This window comes from Eublepharis macularius, chromosome 5 (assembly GCF_028583425.1).
Source record: "Eublepharis macularius isolate TG4126 chromosome 5, MPM_Emac_v1.0, whole genome shotgun sequence".
In the NCBI taxonomy this organism is placed as follows: Eukaryota; Metazoa; Chordata; class Lepidosauria; order Squamata; family Eublepharidae; genus Eublepharis; species Eublepharis macularius.
This window is the reverse complement of record NC_072794.1, coordinates 23978485-23997860: the sequence shown is the minus strand read 5'-3', so window position 1 is coordinate 23997860 and position 19376 is coordinate 23978485. Positions and strand designations below refer to the sequence as shown.

Genomic DNA, 19376 nt, shown 5'->3' with positions numbered 1-19376 from the left:
GAGTGGGGTCCTAATCGATCTAGAAGAGCAGTATATAAGCACATTGTTGTTGTTGCTGTTGACTTCAATGCACTTAGAAGGGTGTAACTCTACTTGCACTGTCCACTGGTCCAGCTTCAAATCCCCCCTCCACTATGAAACTCATTGCATGACTTTGGACAAGTCACTCTCAACCTAACCTATCTCACAAGTGCCTATGTACAGTGCCTTGAGTTCCTTAGAATCAAGGAGGAGGACATATACATAAAAACAGAGTATATGGGGGTGAAAGCTAGAGCACAACAAATGGGAAATTTAGTAAACATATATGCAAACCATCCAATCTTGAGGATGCTACCCTGCCTGGAGAACAACCATACTTTAGTTCCTGACTGCTGCAGAGACATAAACCAGACATGGATTCTTGTTCCTCTCCTTGTTCTCTCATCTGCTCCTCCCCTCTCATGCAAGGAAGTCTCCAGATGTGCCACACAAAAAGCAGGGGAAGGGGAAAGCAGCTGTGGCAAATTATTATGGTCTCATCTCCTGCCAGCGTCTGAGAAAGTAAACGTTTCTGAGGTGCCAAGTCCCCCTAGATCTCTATTGGCTCCCCCAATTTTTTATGTCACAGCTACTGGCATGATGGGATGAGGAACGTGGCTTCTCCTCCTTAAATTTATACGGTAATGTCATTCACACTGTTGACAGTATATGAACTGACAGCATACACTCTGTATGGCATGATTTTTTAAATGAATAACTGCTTCCTTTTGCTCAGCACAATGCATTCTACCCTCTCTTCCTAATCCAAAGTGTTTGAAATGATGAGAAGTTCCCTCAACACATCTGGGTGCAAAATGTTACCAATCTGGTAGCTCCAGTTAGTGGCTAAACTCAAGCTGCCAAAAATGTGTTCTGGGAAGAGGTCGAGAACATTCTCATGCTGGCACTTGAAAATATTTGTTAACAATTAAGAACGTACAAAGGTACTAATCCATACCTAGGAGGGCCCAGGTGCAAAAACAGGGAAGAGCTCCCATACTGTTAATTGGTTGGCACAAGAAGGAATTTCAACTTCTCTCTTGTTTGTGTGAAAAATTGCCCCTGCCCAAGTCCCCTAGTTGTACAATTCTTAAAGGTAGAAGTACCTGACTTTCATTTTCTGTCTCAATATCTTGCGCTACAAGGATTTTTCCCTGAGCTCAAAGAGCGGCTCACTGTCCAGTGTCTGTTGCAATTCATTTAGGAGTGGATAGGTCCATTTCCAACTGACATCAGCTGTAATTCCAGACTTAGGTGCTAACATCCCACAGTCTCGCAAAGCTTCAGAGATTCAAATACAGAATACAAGCGGTTGGTAGTCACTTTCCGATAGTTACCCTACTTCAAAATGTAATACATTGTCTCAAAGGGCCAAGCTACACATGACGAATGACACTTGAATGGCAAGTGGATTGAGTGGAGGGCAAGTGAACAGGGAGAAATACACTTGCCGTTCAAGTGTCATTCATCATGTGTAGCTTGGCCCACAGAGACAGTGATATTAATATATCATCAATCACACTTGCGGCCTTCCGGTTATAATAAGTGAATTCCCCGTATTTATCTCCCTCAAAATTATTATTTATTGTTACAAAGCTGAGCTTGTTGATCAATCGGCCAGCCTAGCTTTGTTAACTGAAGAGTCTTTTGTATTTGTTGCAAAGAAGAGAGCTGGGATGTTAAGGTACAATGCAAGATGTAATTAGCTTGATTAGAGCAGAAGAGGAAACTGAAGTTTGATTCTCATATGTGTAGAGGCCTAATTCGGATCAAAACCATAGAGTGCAAGGAGAGTGGGTTTAAGCCTATCTCCAGTACCATCTCCCCAGCCTGAAACAGCTCCAGGAAGCCAGTATTTGCCCCACTGGGGAAATGTAGTCTACATGTGTAGCCCATGACATTAATACCTGTGTAGTCCACCGGTACATTTAAGTTTCCCGAGTGGGGGCAATTGTGGTTCCCTGGGGCTTAAAGCTCCCTCTTCCTGCACACGATGATCCCAATCCAAATGCATGCACCCTCCCAGTACAAAGTATTGCATATTTATGCCTGTAACCCTCGCCAATAATGTCTGTCCATAATGTGGGGCTGTAGAAATATCGCCACTGAACTATTGAACTCTTTTTACAGAAAACACACTGGAAGCATTCGTGTGATACATACCTTTTATTGATCAGTTGCAAGCTCATGAATCTTTGCCTGTCCCACCTCCATCCCCACCCCTTAGACACACAGCAAACCTAATTAAAAATTCCTAAACTTTGGTCATCAGAATGCTTTTGGGGCATGATATTTTGATTCGATAACAGATCTGTTCAGTCCTGGTTGGGACTAGAGATGGGCACGACCTGAAATATGAACCAAAATTAAGCATGAACCAGGCCGGTTCGTGGTTCATGAACCAGGGTTTGTCAGATCCCATTTCTGACAAACTGCCATGAAATTTTACGCTGGTTCGTTTGGTTCACTTTTTGGTTTGTCACTGCAGACAGCCTGGTGCCAATCAATCAGTTTCCTAGGTAACAGGGGATAGACATCCTGCAGACCTTCTGCTGACCCGAAAGTGATGATTTTCTGACCTGGATGTGACATTTTCACGAACCAAATGAACCAGTTCACGAACCAAGGGCAGGTTCGTGAAAGTTCATGGTTCATGGTTTGTGAAATTTGACGAACTACGAACCACATGATTCGGTTTTTTTCAGGTTCGTGCCCATCTCTACTTGGGACTGACAGCTTTTTGGTTCACAGATCAAGTCTGCAATGTAATTCTTAGTGTTAAGTGGGCAAACAGCAAAATATCACACACCCCATAGCAGGCCTGGGTAAAGGAAACTGGGCTGATCTTGCAGAAAGAGAGTCCGCATTGGATAACATGAATTATATGATTAGTGGTACATCCAGGGAACCATGTTTTTATCACTCTCCCTTTTTCTCTAAAGTTACACGATTCAAGCTGCATTTTAGAAGCCCACGGGGGCTGATTCTGCTTGGAGCTCCCTCCCTTCATGTCATTCTCCTGAGAAGAATCGGACCCCTGAGGGCAAATGCCACTCCCCACAGCTGTTGTGTGGCTGTACAGGAAGTGATTTGGGTCTGGGAAAAGTGGTCCTGCCTTACTAGAAACCCGATTGTGTAGGGTGGTCTGTCTTCAGCTCTTCCAGGCTATTAAGTTCTGAGGGGGTGTAAGCCTTACATTGTTTTATTTTTTTCCCCTTCCTCATTCCTCCTGTTTTCTCTTCTTCTTTAGCACCAGCATATCATCAAAGCAGATTGGCTTTGGGACAAGGAATTAAGTGTGGGACTCGCCTTTATTTGTTTAATACAATATTCAATGGGCCTTTTCTCACATTAGTTAGTTTGTTTCTGAAAGTATACCAGCAGGGAGCCAGGATTAGGACCTATAGTTCTCACAAATAGCAGATGAGTAAATATACTTTTGTTCCAGTCTGTACCGTGGTGTGTGGGGGTGTCACATGACTGAATGCTTTTCTGTACAAAACATTTCCAGGCACAGAAAACGTGATGATTGCTACCAGGCATCATGGCTAAAGGGAATCTCCAAAAGCAGTAAACCTCTGAATACCAGTGCTAGGAGGCAACGTAAGGGGGAGCTTTGGCCTCTCTCGCCTTGTGTGTTGGCCATCCAGGGCAAATCATTGGCCGCTGTGTGAGTGGTCTAGAGTGTCCACTGGTCTGATCCAGCAATGTACATCTTATGTTCTATGTTCACTTGCACAGATGGCTTCAAAAAAGAATTAGAGACAGACTAAAGGAGGATAGGATAGGACCATCAATGGCTACTAGCCAAGATAACTTTAAAAAGGAACCTCCCCATCCAGATGCAGAAAATCACTGAGCCCCGGTGCCAGGAGATAACACTGGCCTTTGTGTCATATTTGTTTGGCCCTCCAGAGCAACCGCTTGGCCACTGTGGGATACAGGATGCTGAGACTAAATGAACAACTGGTTGGAGTCTACGTTCAAGGTTGACTCAGCCTTCCATCCTTCCAAGGTCGGTAAAATGAGTACCCAGTTTCCTGGGGGTAAAGTGTAGATGACTGGGGAAGGCAATGGCAAACCACCCCGTTACAAAAGTCTGCCAAGAAAACATCGTGATGTGCCGTCCCCCCCATGGGTCAGCAATGACTCGGTACTTGCACAGGGTACTACCTTTACCTTTAAGATTAGGCTAGAACTCCAGAAGTGCTATTTTCTATATGGAGTAACGTTTTGGGGGGTCAGAGGAGCATTTGGTCCTTGTGCCCCACCTGAAGTCTGAAGCGGTAGCTGTAAGAACCAGGCTATACCCCTACCTTCCTTTTGCATTTGCCCCTACGTCTGGTGTTTTTGAGCTCACGGCCTCGATCTTGGCTACCACATGCTTTGCAATATACTGAAAAGACCTCCTTCCTCTTTTTGTTATCTGCTGTATGCTACCTTCCCTTTGAACCAAGCGAGATGTGACAGGGGAAGTTCTTCGTGTTTAAACAAACACTCATGTAGAAAAAGCAAGAGTGAGAGCTTCCAGTTTTTAAAGGCAAAGGGCTACGCAGATGAGCAGTGCAGAATTCACACATGCCCTGTCTACTTTGGATTTAACTTTCTGGAGCTCCCAAAAGCTGTAAAGCTGGAACTGATGAGTTAGGGGGAGATACTTGGAGATCAGGTAAGGCACCGGTGGGGAGATGATTCTGCATCTCTCACCTGCAAGTCCCTTTTTTCTTTCCCCTTTCTTTCTGCACAATTGGATAAAGCTAGTGTTGAAGCTGCTGCTGTTGCATCTTGTTCGGCCCAGAGATCAATCAGTTGAACACCATAAAAATAGCAACCAGGAGGAGAGAGATTACCAATATTTTGAGCAAAGCAAAGAGTGGGAAAGAGTTCTGAGAACTGTGTACAACTCTGGTCCTCGTGGCCTTCAGTGTTCGGTCCCACTGGGTCAGGATGGCATTTCTGGCTCCGTCCCACTTCCCTGGTCCCATCAGGCGAAACTGGTATGGGCTGCAGGGGCCAAAATAAACTTGCAGAGCCAATTTGGGGTCTGTCAGGAAGAGGAGTGGAACATTGGGCTTGACGCCTATCACAGAGGCGAGTTCATCCATGTAGGTGATGTAATCTGTTTGCAGCGTATCGCTCTGGCCATACCTTAAAGAAATGGAGGAAAATGTTAGGTGGAGAAATATCTCAAATGGACATGGAGGATGCTGGAAAAAACCCTGCTCTGAATTTGTGTCTTTTGAGGAGGACAATATGGGTTGGAAAATATACATATTCCCAGGAGTAGCTATGGCAGAGAAATGTGAATTTTCATATATTCAATGACCCCTTTTGGCAGATCGGAAGCTGAATCCTCCACGAGCAGGAAAGAGATGAATGAGTTGAAAATAACAAATTGTTAACCATCCCCACACCAATCTATGCTACCACTGTCATTTTGAAATGCATGGCTATCCTTGTTGTTACAATTACAAACGTCGGTGTTCAAACTGTGCATACCAGGAGACAGTGCTACTAGTAATCTTCTCAGTATATGCAGTCACCACATTATGTGCGATGAAGGCAACCCATTTATTTTCCAACTCTGCTACTTGTGGACATGGAACTCACAACAAATCTGAGCTTTTGACTGTATATAGCGGAGCTGGAAAATATGTGCATGGCCCTCTATTCACATCCAATGGCAACCACACATATCGGGAAGAGTGCAGGTACTGTGATCTTCCCTTACACACAATTAGATTACCAAAATTGTAATGACTGAAAAGAGTCTTTCTAAATTAGGATCAAAATAAAAGAGACTCTGGGAGATCTATGACATCCTAGTTTCTTTTAAAGCTGAATTGAAACCACACAAGGCCTCTGCTTAGATTAGAACTGCATTGGACAGAGATCTCTTTCACAGTTTTGCCAATCTAAATTACCCTCCATTTTAAAGAAAAAGGCCCGTAAAATCCAGGTACACATTTTTTTTTCTTTTAAGGGCTAATAACAATGCAGGAGACCCAGTTTCTTTAGCTTCTACCCTCCTCTTGCAGCCTTGATACGAACCTGCATTGGACTGCCATTTGCCTTACAAGACAAACAGAGATTCTTGATCTCTGTCACATCTAGCTTGACCTGTGGTCCTTTCAGCCAACGGCCTTGCTTCCAGAGCTTTGCAAAGAGCTCAACTGGCTTTACAAGCTGAAACTTTCCTCTACTGGGTGAACAATATAGTTGTGTTTATTGCAGGCTGTTTAGACCAATTCCTATGTTGGAAACAGGGCTTTTTTCCAGCTGGAACGCAGTGGAATGGAGTTCCGGAACCTCTTGAAAATGGTCACATGGCTGGTGGCCCCGCCCCCTGATCTCCAGACAGAGGGGAGTTTAGATTGCCCTCTGTGCGGAGTGCAATCTAAACTCCCCTCTGTCTGGAGATCAGGGGGCGGGCCACCAGCCATGTGACCATTTTCTCTGAGGGCAACCCACTGAGTTCCACCACCTCTTTTCCCCGAAAAAAAGCCCTGGTTGGAAATAAAAGCAAACCATTTACACCAATCTGCACATGAAGCTGCCTTATCCTGGGTCAGACCCTTGGTTTATCAAGGATAGTATTCTCTACGATAACTGGCTGTGGCTCTCCAGGTCCTCTGGTAGAGGTTTTCCATATGATTTGCTACCTTTAAAATGGAGCTATCAGGGATAGAACCTTCTGAATGTAAAACAGATGCTCTGCCGCTGAGCCTGGCCCCACACATTTTGATATCTAGAAATCTCTTCGATAAGTTGCACAGTTCAGGTTTAATAATGACCACAATACTCCTTGCACAATCATGCATGTAGAAAACAAGTGGGACAACAGCTTGATGAAGCAGGCAATTATTGGACTCAAGAACAAAGTCCGAATTCTTACTATAACAAGGTGGGAGCACGATGTGAATGAAGGAAGCTAAAGACAGCTTTGGTAAGACATATTAAGCACATGTCGCTCAAGGTTATTCATGTGTCGTTGGCTTGAAGGGGATGCAATAAAAAAACTCCAAGGTCTTTTGCAAATGGCTTAAGCCTTCCTTGGTACAACAAGCTCATCTACCCTCATCCACTAACCATAATTCCCTCTTGCCAGGGACCTCTAGGAAACTGAAGTCTAGGGGGTAGGGGGGTTTCCACAAAGTGTGGCATAGCCCCAACAGCTAAACTAGTTGAGTTCTGAGAGATTTAATGTGCTCCAAGCATGTTAGGTAAGGTTGTATGTGAAGATCTGCGGAGAATTTCTGCATGATCAGTAGAACAGTTAACTGGCCTATATAGCTTTTTTCTTTTCTTTTTATCTGCAATGGTTCTCAATAACTTCAAGATCATTTGATTAATAAAGTTGTTTATTGTTATGGGGGATACATCAAAGTTCTATTGCAAAGCTGTCGTTATAATTTACTGTGATGGAATTTTAAGATGTTTATTATCTTTAATGATGCCATGACAACATGAATTTTGTTATGTTCACATATGATATGACTAACAGGCTTGTTTGTTTTATTCTACACTCTGTTTTGATGTCTGAAGCAGCTGGGAGCTGAGCGATTTGGAAACTTCACATTCTAATTTAAATCATTAAATTTTTGTGGGGGGTGGGGGCAATAATAGTTCACACCTTTAAAAGGCACGTGAGATGGATAGAAAATATAAAGATCGTAATTACAACAGCCAAGAAGCGACGTACTTCACAATCAAATCCAAAAATGACTGAATTAAATCATAGAAACCAATTGAGCAATAGACCAGATGGCAACAGAGCAAAATCAAAACCACAGCACAGAAGCAGATGTTTATACATGCGTATAAATACTTATGCCAACCCATCCCTCCATATAAGCTCTTTGAAAAAGATTATTTCAACCTGCCCCTTGAAAGAGATCAAAGAGAGGGACAAGGCCAGTCCAAGGTATTTTTTGTCCCAAGCAAAATACACCCATACTCTCCCAAAGTCCATACAACTAGCAGTGGGGTTTAAACTAAGCCCCTTAGAGGAGATAAACAGTCACTTCTTATTAGGGCTGCCAAGCCTCTGGTGGGGGTGAGGGATCACCTGCCCCCAGGTTCCATTGCCTGCCATGACTTGGAATGGTGGCAGGAGAAACATTTTTTTTTTTAATGCCACCTTGTGTAGTTACTGTAACAAGTGACAAAGGGTAGTTCTCGGAATCCTTTTGTTACTTTGGGGGTTGCTCTAGGAATTGCTGGGAACTCTATGGTTTTACCATGGTCTCTAGCAATTCCTAGAGCTACCTTTTATCACTTCTAGTAAGAACGTCTAGTAACTACTCAAGGCTGCATTTAAAAAAAAATAAAATTCCCATGTTGCCCCCCCCCCCCAACCCCACAGTTCTGCTGGTTGCTGTCCTTGGTCTCCATTGCCAGCCTAGGCAATAACAGCAATCAGACAGATAACAGGGCCTCAGATGATAAGCAGGTATTGGGCAGGTGCCAATGGGAGCAAGCAGTCCCTCTGGTTTATGCTTTCTACGTTTTCAGTGATTTTAGTGGGATCCATCTGGAGGATGCCGATTTACAGCATATCTGTTTGAATAAGTAGCTAATATCGGAATTTCTAGCATGGGATCCTGAGACCCGTCAACTGCAAGAAGCCATCCTATCGGTGACAAATGCAATGGATTTCCAGGGGCTTTGAGCAGCACACAGAAGAGTCTCGCTGCACTTAAAACCTACCATTTAAGTTTCTTCCCCATTTTCTCATCGATGTCATCCATCATGCTGCTTTCTGAAGGCAGCTTACAGAACCCTGCAAAAGAAGAAAGACATGGTGCCCCTATGAGAGCCACTCCCATTCTCAAGTGGATAAAAACACACATGCGTACGCCCATGTGTATGTGCATGCACACACACACGCACACACACACACACATACACACAAAGACACTCCTTTCTGTTTTGATTATTATGGCTTTTGTCATTTGAACACATAGTTCTATTTGGTGTTTGCATATTTATAGGTACTTGGCCATTTGGGGGTTTGTAATTTGATAACTGATGTGTATTTATTATTGATTATTATGGCTGTTGTATAATGACTAGGTTGGTCAGTTTCAGGTTGGGAAATTCCGGGAGATTTGGGTGGTGGATCCTGGAAGGGTGAACTTTGGGGAGGGGTCTCAGTTGGGTATAATGCCATAGAGTCCACTCTCCAAGCAGCCATTTTCTCTAGGGGAACTGATCTCTGTGGCCTGGAGATCAATTGTAATCCTGGAAGATCTCCAACCACCATCGGGAAGCCAGCAAACCTCCTAATGACCTATGCAGAAGCATATTGACTATATACTAGAATATGCGGTAGTTTTGTTTAGGGTCCTTTTTTATTTTCCTCTTTGTTGTACAGGTTTCCTTATCATGGGTCAACAAAGAAGTATAAACAGCGGGGGGTGGGGTACAATAAGGAATCTCTTTGCCTCTGTGGCCCAGCCACAATGCTGCTCTACCTTCAAGCTCTCATCCAAAGAAAGAAAAGAGGTTTCTGAAATGCCAGCCAGCTACCCTAAAGCCTTGCAGCTACCTCTGTATACCTGCCCCTTTCTTGCAATTAACCCTTTAAAGTCTGATCTGTCCAAGAGATGCGAGCCTGCGGTGTGAGCCAAAGGGCAAGAACAGAAGTGCCTTTGGATTTGGGGTCCGGGACTGGAGCTGGGAGAAACCTCTGCCAGCACAGAAGGAGAAGATCTGTACTATACCTGGAAGCCTTTTTTAATCCTTTCCCATTTGTTCATTTACCTTGTATTTTTGTATTGTAAGCCACTTTGAGCCCAAGGTGAGACTGGAACTAGGGACTCAGTTATTTGCCTCTATGCCACATTAGCCCTGACCTGGATAGCCCAAGCTAGCTTGATCTCATCAGATCTCAGAAGCTAAGCAGGGTCAGCCCAGGTTAGTACTTGGATGGGAGACCATCAAGGAAGGCCCGGGTGGCTGCACAGAAGCAGGCAATGGCAAACCAACTCTGGACATCTCTTTCTTTGACAACCCTACGGTGCCACTTGAAAGCAAAAAAAAAAAAATCCTGCCACACTAACCCTTGAAGACTCTTATGAACCAACGAGTCTGGATGTCCGCAGTTGGAATAGTTGCTCCGAGAGACTGGACTAAGCCAATCACTCCCATAGTTGGTTTCTCCAGCTTAGGGGGAAGGATGCTTTTGTACAAGGTGACTGTGTTGTCCCTGCACTTGAGGATGGACTCGTCATCCATGAACGGGTAGGCAAAACTGTAGCCTGTTGCAAAGATGACATAATCAAGGTCTTCCTGCACCGTCCCATCCTGGAATATGGCAGAAGTTTCCGTAAACTCCTTCACGCTGGGCTTCACCACAACAGTGCCGCACGTGATGCAGCTCGGGAGCTCGTCGTTGAACACTGGCTCCTTGCGCAGAGTTCTAAGAAAAGGCAGAACACAGAAGAACTCATTCATGGCCGGGGACAGGGTAGGAACTGTATATCATTCTCTCTGTCTAGAGATGTATTGGCCATGCTGAAATATTAATGGGATTCGCAGCCAAAGGGGATGTTTCAGGATTGCAAAATGTTTTCCAAAAGAGCGGCCCTCCTTGGGGAGGGTGGGGGTGGAATTGTCTTTTTCTGTGAAAGCATGGTCCTTTACTTGCTTTTGGCCAGACATCTTGGCAAAACAGACTCCAGGGGAACATACATACCAGATGTCTAGCTCATGAAATCAATGGGTTTGGACGGAATAATTATGCAAGTCTAAGTGCAAGCATCCAAACTCTGAGATTTACCTATCCCCTATCTAGAAATAGCCAACATTCATTTCTGACAAGTTGTGTGATCGAATCCTAGATGCATATTTATATCTAGATCAGTTACGTACAATGGCTCATCAAGGCAGGCTTGCCAGTTTCCCCACCCTGCACAATCAGGAAGCTAAGACACCAGTAAGACCGGATGGATGAACCCTGGAAAAAGGCTTTATCCACCAGTGGAGGGGCTGGTCTCGATCACATAAATTCTCCGATTGTATTTTGACTACTATTTCTTTTTGCAACCAGGCAGTACCTTATGCAAGAGCTCCCTGAGCGGTCTTGCATCATCGCCCCAATACTTCTGCCCAGAGAACTTGTCCTTGAGCAAGTTACAATGACCTCAAACACTCTTTTGAAACTGTTCCGGGCACTTTTGCATTGCTTTTTAGAAGGTGACCCTGTTAATTCAAAGCCAGCATGCTTCAGACCATTTAGAGCCAAGCTACAAGTGATGCCCGACACAGGTTGGACACTTGTCAGCTTCCTTCAAGTTTTGATGGAAAATGTAGGTATCCTGGTTTTGCAGCTGTAATGGAGAGCCAAGCTGTAAAACCAGGACGCCTACATTTCCCATCAAAACTTGAGGTAAGCTGACAAGTTTCCAACCTGTGTAAGGCATCACTTGTAGCTTGGCTCTTAGTCTGCCAATTTGAGCTATCTTGGCTTGTTGAGACCAGCCAATTCAGTCACAGGACATTGCTTCTAAGGTATGTTTCTTGGTTAGGTTTGGGTTGGTAATGAGTTCTTTTAAAAAATTGCATCAATAAAAACCAGCCATTCTCTTGTCATCTCAATGTTTGCGCAAAAGCAAATGGCATGTACAAATCAAACCCACTTTAGAAAAGTATTTGAGGCATTTAACACCTTTGTCACCCCTGGCCCTTGTGAGGGAGCAGTTTGTTTATATCTTTCCCAAGCAGCTTGGAGGAGCCCGGCTTTCTAGACAACAGCATTCCGAATATTTTTCCAGTAAAAGCCAAATAACGGTTCCCATCGAAACTCTTGGCAAGAATATTGGTGGACCCGTGTAACGGGAGTGTCCCTTTAAGGCTGGAGACAGGCAACAGGCAACAGACTGCTGAGAAAGATACCATTTCTTGTAATGTATACAACTCACTTATTTTTCCTGTCGCACCATTGTCTCTGCTCAAATAGGATTGGCAGGTTTTTGTTCTGCTTCATAAGACGTTCATTGGGACAATAGACATTCCCTTTAACTCTTTTGGTGGGCACAACTTTCTCAGCAGTAACAATAACACTGGAATGTAAATGATGATCACGGGACCCAAACTACTCCCGCCATACAGGACTCTGCCAGCAAAGAAACCAGTGTCATGTAGATTCAAGCGTGCCGCAAGAGAGACGAAAAAACAGTCATCCAGGCAAGAGGCGTCTATATGATACTTGAACTGGTTTCATAAAATGACCCATAAGGCAAAGTCGAATTAGATTCAAAGTGCGAGATGCATGATAAGAATCTAACATTCTTATCATGCATCTCGCACTTGTAAAAAAAAAACATTCAAAGCAATTGCAAGGAAGGGGACTAAATTGCAAGGAAGGGGACCATTTACAAATGGTTTGTAAAAAAAACATTCAAAGCAATTGCAAGGAAGGGGACTAAATTGGTTGAGGGGGCATCATTCAGGGTGTGCATGTTTAACCTTCCCCCTGTGCTGTTTTCTAGGCTTAAATACTGCTCCCAAGATGCTGGCCCAGATTCAACCACAGTAAGAAAACTTAAGTGACCCTAAGAAGGGGAGGCGATGTTAGCTTATTCCCAACACAGACTGCAGATCCCCCCGCCCCAGCTGTTCCTGAAGGGCCACTGACTCCCCAGAACAAAATTTCAGGGGGCTAAGATGGCTGGATGGGGAAGGAGGAATCAGTGAAATTTGCTTCCCCCTCAGGTTGGATCCAGGCCAGTGTTTGTCCTGTGCAAGGGGGGTGGGGCATACAGGCACCAAACAGAGTCATGTCCAGGTTTTTTGGGGGCCCAAGCAAGGTATGCCTATCCCCTCTCGGGCCTGCGTTACTGCTGGATCCAAGCTTGGACCTGGCCCATACAGTTCCAGTATGGGATGCTGGTCACCTCCTATGCTGCTGATAGCTGGGGCCAAGCTGAATTCCTGCTGCATATTGGTGCTTTCCTCATTGTGCCGCCTCCAAACCTGGGTGGCTTTAGATGCTTCCCTGTATGTTTCCCACCCTGGGGCAAAGAGCAGTGGGGAGGCCTTTAGACTGAAAAACAACAAAGAGGAGAAAAGGTCATTAACCCCCTCCCTGGTGCCATTCCCCTGAGCCACGGTACTGGCTGCAGATCTGCTGCAGCATTCTTACTTTGGCTTTCAACCAAGCCATATGCTCCAGGGTGGGAAAAAGCCATCATTCAATCTCCTCTTGTTTATTCTGCATACCAAGAACAGGTGGGGCTGGTTGTTGCTTAATAATCATAAGAGCTGGGAGGGACAGCAGGCCATGCAGTGGGCCCCCAGGCAGAGTCCTTCTTCACCCACTCACCCCATAACCCACATATGCCAGATCCATTTCTGCCAAAAGGAGAGACGAATCTACACTTTGCCAATGTTGCTGGAGAATCTCATAGAAGAATCATAGACTCATAGGGTTGGAAGGTACCTCCAGGGTCATCTAGTTCAACCCACGGCACAATGCAGGAAATTCACAAATACCTCTCCTTCCCCACACACACACACACACACACACACAATGACCCCTGATCCATGCCCAAAAGATGTCAAAACACTATCAGGCATCCTAGCCAAACTGCCCTGGGGGAAATTGCTACCTGACCCCCAAGGACCCCAAGGAGGCGATTGGTATTACTCTGGGCATGTAAGAAGGGGCCACGAGAACTAAGCAGTGATGTAACCCTTCCTGCCCTCCCTCTCATGGTCTGCCTAGGATCACAGAATCAGCATTGCTGTCAGATGGCCATCTAGCCTCTGCTCAAAAAGTCCAAAGAAGGAGAGCCCACCACCTCCCGAAGAGCCTGCTCCACTGAGGGGCCACTCTGTCAGGAAGTTCTTCCAAATGTTTAGCCGAAAACTCTTTTGATTTAATCCAGTTAATTCGTGCAACTGGGCCAAGGTTGAGGCAACTGGTGGAGCCTGGCAATCTTCTCTCCCCAATGTCTTTAGACAGCATATTGAAGTTTTCAGGGTGTTAGACTAGGATCTGAGAGAACCATGTTTGAAACCCCACCTGGCCATGGAGGCTCACTGGGTGACCTTGGGCCAGCCACTCTCTCACAGCCTAACCAATCATACAGGGTGGTTGACAGGGTGGTTGTTGTGAGGATAAAATGTAGAGGGGAGAATGATGATGTAAGCCTCTTTGGGTCTCTGCTGGGGAGAAAAGTGGGGTATACATATATCTAAAATAAATACATAAAATTGTGATCGTCTCTTTGGCAGTCCAGAAGAACGAGAATATCCACAAATATGTCTTGAGAAGAAACATGGCACAGAAAGGAAGTGCAACATTGTCGATAGTGTGCTGGGCTTGGGAATCCACATTCAAATTCCAGTTCAGCTGTAAATTTCACCTGGGTTGGCCTTTTAGTAAGAGGCAACCCTCCACCGGCTTGATTTGGAAAGGACCCAGAACTTTACAAGTAACATTGAAGAAATATCAGGAAAAAAAATTCTTCCTGGTTCTTAAAGTTCTAAAATCGCTCATCAATGATTGAGTGCCCTCAGGAATCCCCTTTCCCCTTTCACAAGGGGGGCCCAAGCCTGTTCAACTGAAAGCTGACGGCTGAACTTTACATAACAAAAAGAAGTCCTTGGTAAGAACAATCATGGACATATAGTTTAGCCCTAATACTGTCCCACAAGATAATATGCTGGAAGTGCTTTGAACCCTCATCTGTGCCATATCAATGGTAAATAATCCTGCATCACCAACAATCAGTTGAACTCAGACAGTTGGACTTTACCCCTTCCCCTTTCCATTGTAGTCCACTAGGTCCCTTGACATTTTATTACCCGGATTAGATGGTCAACAGTATCAAAGCAAAGTGAGTGGTGGGTGGTCTGCAACTGGAGTGAGAATTGGCAGAAATCACCACCTCTACTTCCAAAGACTTCAATACTCTTACATTTTCTGAATTTCTACCTTGTCATCTCATAAATCCACAGATAAGGACCCCTCAAAATTAATCCCTGCTGTCTTCTTTGGTTATCAGTACCTATTAGAGCCAGGGCATGGAGAGAAATACGAACCAAAATTCATCACGAACCAGGCCGGTTCATGGTTCGTGAACCGGCAGTTCATGGGAGTTCATTTCTCATGAATCGTGATGAATTTCAGCCCAGTTCGTTTGGTTCGTATTTCGGTTCATCATTGCAGACAGCCTGGCACCGATCAATCAGTGGGGATGAGCTCTCTTTAGACCTTCTGCTGACCCGGAAATGACATTTTCACAAACCGAACAAATTGGTTCACAAAGTTTGTGGTTCATGAAATGTGACAAACCACAAACTGCACGGTTCTGAATTTTCCCAGTTTGTGCCCATCTCTATTACCTATTTAATGGCATCAAGCTGTAGTTCTCATGATCGAACCATTTGTTCATTTGCTTTACATACAACCAGTCAGTGATTGCTGTAGGGAGGATATTCCCAAGGAAATTATCAAAGCGATTAATGGTCACCATGTCCCAAGGGTAACCATTGTCCCAAACACGACTCATCACCCAGGATCCACTTCTAGAGCTGAGATAAACCTTCAAACAAAAAGGGAGATGGAAGTCAAAAATATGACAATGCCAAATTAACAAGCAAGCAGCATTCCCGTGCAGCTTCTTCAATTCTCGCTAATTTAAATGGAGCTTGCCCAGGGGCAGAATTCAGTCTACTCGGTCCAAGTAAACCTTGCTTGATGATTGCAAAATAATTGCAGTGGGAATTCTGAAAACAAATTTTATGGCAGCAGTGGGGAGTCCATTTTGTCTGCAAAAGAGGTGGATAGAGGATAGCCAGTTTGGCGTAGCTGTTAAGAGCGCAGGACTCTAATCTGGAGAACCGGGTTTGATTCCCCTCTCTTCTGCTTGAAGCCAGCTGGGTGACCTTGGGTAAGTCACAGCTCTCCAGAGCTCTCTCAGCCCCACCCACCTCACAGGGTGTTTGTTGTGGGGATAATAATAGCATACTTTGTAAACTGCTCTGAGTAGGCGTTAAGTTGTCCTGAAGGGCGGTATATAAATTTAATGTTCGTGTTGTTGTTGTTGTTGTTGTTGTTGTTGTTGTTAGTTAGTTAGTTAGTTAGTTAGTTAGTTAGTTTAAACAATCAGTAAAGGGTATTGCCATCTAAGAGTGCACCTGGAGTGAGAGCTTTGGAATTATCAGGATCTAATGATATCTTTGAAGTGAATTCAACTCACTACGGAAAAGTGCCTTCATTTATAATACTGCTGTCCTGCCATTGCACTCAAGGTAATTTATACTGGATTCAGCATTATTGCTGAAGAAGCCAGGGATGGTCTTAAACCAATGGACAAGAGAGACAGGTTTCCAAGACCCCATGGTGGGAGGTCCCAACTGCCCATGGCCCCACCAGAAGGAGGGGGGAAGAATAATAAGAATTGCATGCTCCTGCTCCTGATCTTTGCACTTGCCCAGTCTGTGGTTTGAGCAGCTGGCTTCCAGCAGTAGTGGTGGGTCACACCCACCTCTCATGGGGCAAGGACCACCTCCAGTTTGGCCCCAGTGTGGAGGACATCAAGGTGGTGGCAGCAATGATTTTGGACTTTTGCCCAAGACCCCAGAATCACTAAGACAACCCTTGAAAGAAGCAAGTTAATGCAGCTACGTAAAAATGCATTCTTCCAGTTTCAAATAGCCAGAAAATGGTCCCCCAGCCTTGACCTGGCTGATCTGGGTATGTGGAGCCATAATACAGTCTCCTAGAAGACAGACTACAGTAATGCGCTCTACATGTGTCTGCCCTTAAAGTTAACTCAGAAACTCCATTTGGTACAGAGTAATGCAGACTGTCACCCCCATTCTGAAGGTTATCGACCATTTCCCGGGTTCAGTTCAAGGTTCTGTTTTATCGGGTTACCTACAAAGGCCTTAATGGACCCACATACTTACAGGACCAATTCTCATGCTATGCTCCACCACAACAGCTTCGCTCTTCTGAGCAAAGCCCTTTGAAGTTACCACCTGCCAAATGGGTGAGATCAGCATTCATTCACATTCTCTGTAGTACTTACCCCCTTTTGGAACAGCTGGTCTGAGGAGGTCAATAAAGCCCCCACACTTCTATCAGAATGTGCAAAGCAGAAATGTTCAGGAGGGCAGTTTTACAAAGGGATCAGAACAACAGTACAACGGAACAGATTTTATTATATTTTATCATACCTTATACCTGGTTTTGGTTTTATCACTTCATGCTATTTTTAATGTTAGCGCTAAAGTTTTATGCTGGTTTTTTTTGTTGTAGTTAGTCCTAGATTTTGTCTATTTGTCAACAAAAAATAACCCTTTTTAATATTCTAAACTGCCCCGGGAGACACAAGCTGAGCACGCTGGCTATTCATTTCCTAAATAAACATGTAATTGCACTATATGGCTGATTCCGCACACGTTGGATAATGCACTTCCAATCCTCTTTATAGATCATTTAGAACAGATTTTTTCATGTGCGGAACAAAAAATCCACCTCAAATGGTTGATAAAGTGCATTGAAAGTGCATTATCCAACGTGTGCGGAACCAGCCTGTATCTTTTTATATTATACTGAGGACTGTATGCCAAAATGTCCAACAACTTCTAGCTATTTGTGGAGTTCATCAGGGAACTGGAATTTGTTATCCACATGGGGGCCAGGATTTCAGAATTAGATGCAATGATCATGCTGTCATATACCATGTCTGGGTTCAGCTACCCTAGTAGACCCTATTCTGGGAACAGCTTTCTTAGTCCCAGGCAGAGGTGCCTCCCTCTGGCTTATTATTTGAGACCCTTTAACTGGAGAGGACATATCTGAGTATAGCACAACAGGTGCTGTACCACTGAGCTACGGCCCCTCGTACAGCACATTTTACTTATGACCCCTCATAGTTTTCATCACCTATTCTAGATGAATATGATGGGCATAATGCAGCCAACATCAAGCACCGTTGAGCCCCTTGACTTAAACAAGAGCACTTAGAATTTTCCCCACTGGAATCCCTGGGGCACAAAAGTGTGTATCTTGGGCTAGATTATGCCAATTGTTCATTAGAGTGTGTGCAGCGGTACCTGTGAGGCAGTATTACTCAGCTCCACAGCGATGTCACAGCCAGAATTCCCGAGACCAATCACCAGAACCTTCTTCCCTTTGAAGTTTTCAGCTCCTTTGTATTCCCGGCTGTGGAAGAATCTGCCCTTAAACTTTTCTATCCCTAAATGGAAAAGAAGGAAACAAAGCAAGCCTCTTTGAGAAAGAAGCATACGCATTTACCTCTTTGTACTGTGAAAATCTGTTAGCTGGTTGTTTTAGAGCATTGATAGTCACTCGGTGGCTCAGGAACCACTTGTGGCTCTTCTGAGCACTGCTGCCCAAAGTGGCCCCTGCCCCATGCTTCAGGAATGTGGGCAAGGCCATTTTCGGGTGGGGCCTGTGATTCCCACCTTGAATCTGCAGCTGCTGTAAGCATGGAGGACAGGTAAGCTATGAACCTCCCTTAAGCTGCAGACCTCATGTTATGTCTTTGTAAACTTGCATTTATTCACTCTATGGTATTGTTTATTAAAATGTACTTGATATTGGCTGTACTAATCTCACACTATGTAATCTGCTTTGAGTCTCGGGGCCAAGCTTCAAGTGACGAATGACACAGGTTGGACACTTGTCAGCTTCCCTCAAGTTTTGATGGGAAATGTAGGCATCCTGGTCTTGCAGCTTGGCTCTCCGACCACTGTCCAATGGACTTTTCAACTGTCACATGTCCAACATTCCACCAAGCTGCCTACATTTTCCATCAAAACTTGAGGGAAGCTGACAAGTGTCCAACCTGTGTCATTCATCACTTGTAGTTTGGCCCTCAAAGCAGACTATAAATGACATAAATAATAAATAATAATTATAATAATAATGCTGGAGATGGAAGTAAAGGGCCCATTTTCTGCTATACCCCCCCTTGCCATTTCTGCGCTCTCTTCCCAGTGCCTGGGCAGTTTTTAACATAAGAAAGTGTTGGTTTTTTTTTAACATTTAGCATAATTAAGAATTCTGGAGAATCTGAAAGCCTGTGCAGACAGTTCTGCATCACAGGTCTGACTTCCAAGCTCTTCCCTTCACTCTAGATATGCAGGGAATGACTAAGGGTGGAAATACGCACTGCAGATTACCTGGGGACCCTCAAGTGCAGGATTTTATGTGTGGTCCTCAATTTACAAGCAAGCTGTTCTTGCTCAGCACACATAAATGCCGCTTTCACGGGAGCTCCTTGTGCGATTGCGCCTGCGAGTGAGTCTGGATGGCAGAGCGCCAATTCAGCTCTGTTTTCGCTGGAAGAACGAGTACTGTAGGCTCCTTT

At 44.6% G+C, this 19376-nt stretch overlaps 1 protein-coding gene across 1 annotated transcript in view; it reads right to left on the bottom strand.

Moving 5' to 3' along the window:
- Positions 1-2172: 2172 nt before the first annotated feature.
- LOC129331092 (flavin-containing monooxygenase 3-like) overlaps positions 2173-19376 on the bottom strand; it is a 45960-nt gene continuing 28756 nt past the window's right edge. Inside the window, exons 5-9 of the mRNA XM_054981434.1 lie at positions 18097-18239; positions 15376-15575; positions 10086-10444; positions 8731-8803; positions 2173-5169 (exon numbers count right to left, since the gene is read on the bottom strand). Of these exons, the coding sequence (XP_054837409.1) occupies positions 4827-5169; positions 8731-8803; positions 10086-10444; positions 15376-15575; positions 18097-18239 (1118 nt within the window). The 3' untranslated portion in view covers positions 2173-4826. The remainder of the gene's footprint in view (positions 5170-8730; positions 8804-10085; positions 10445-15375; positions 15576-18096; positions 18240-19376) is intronic.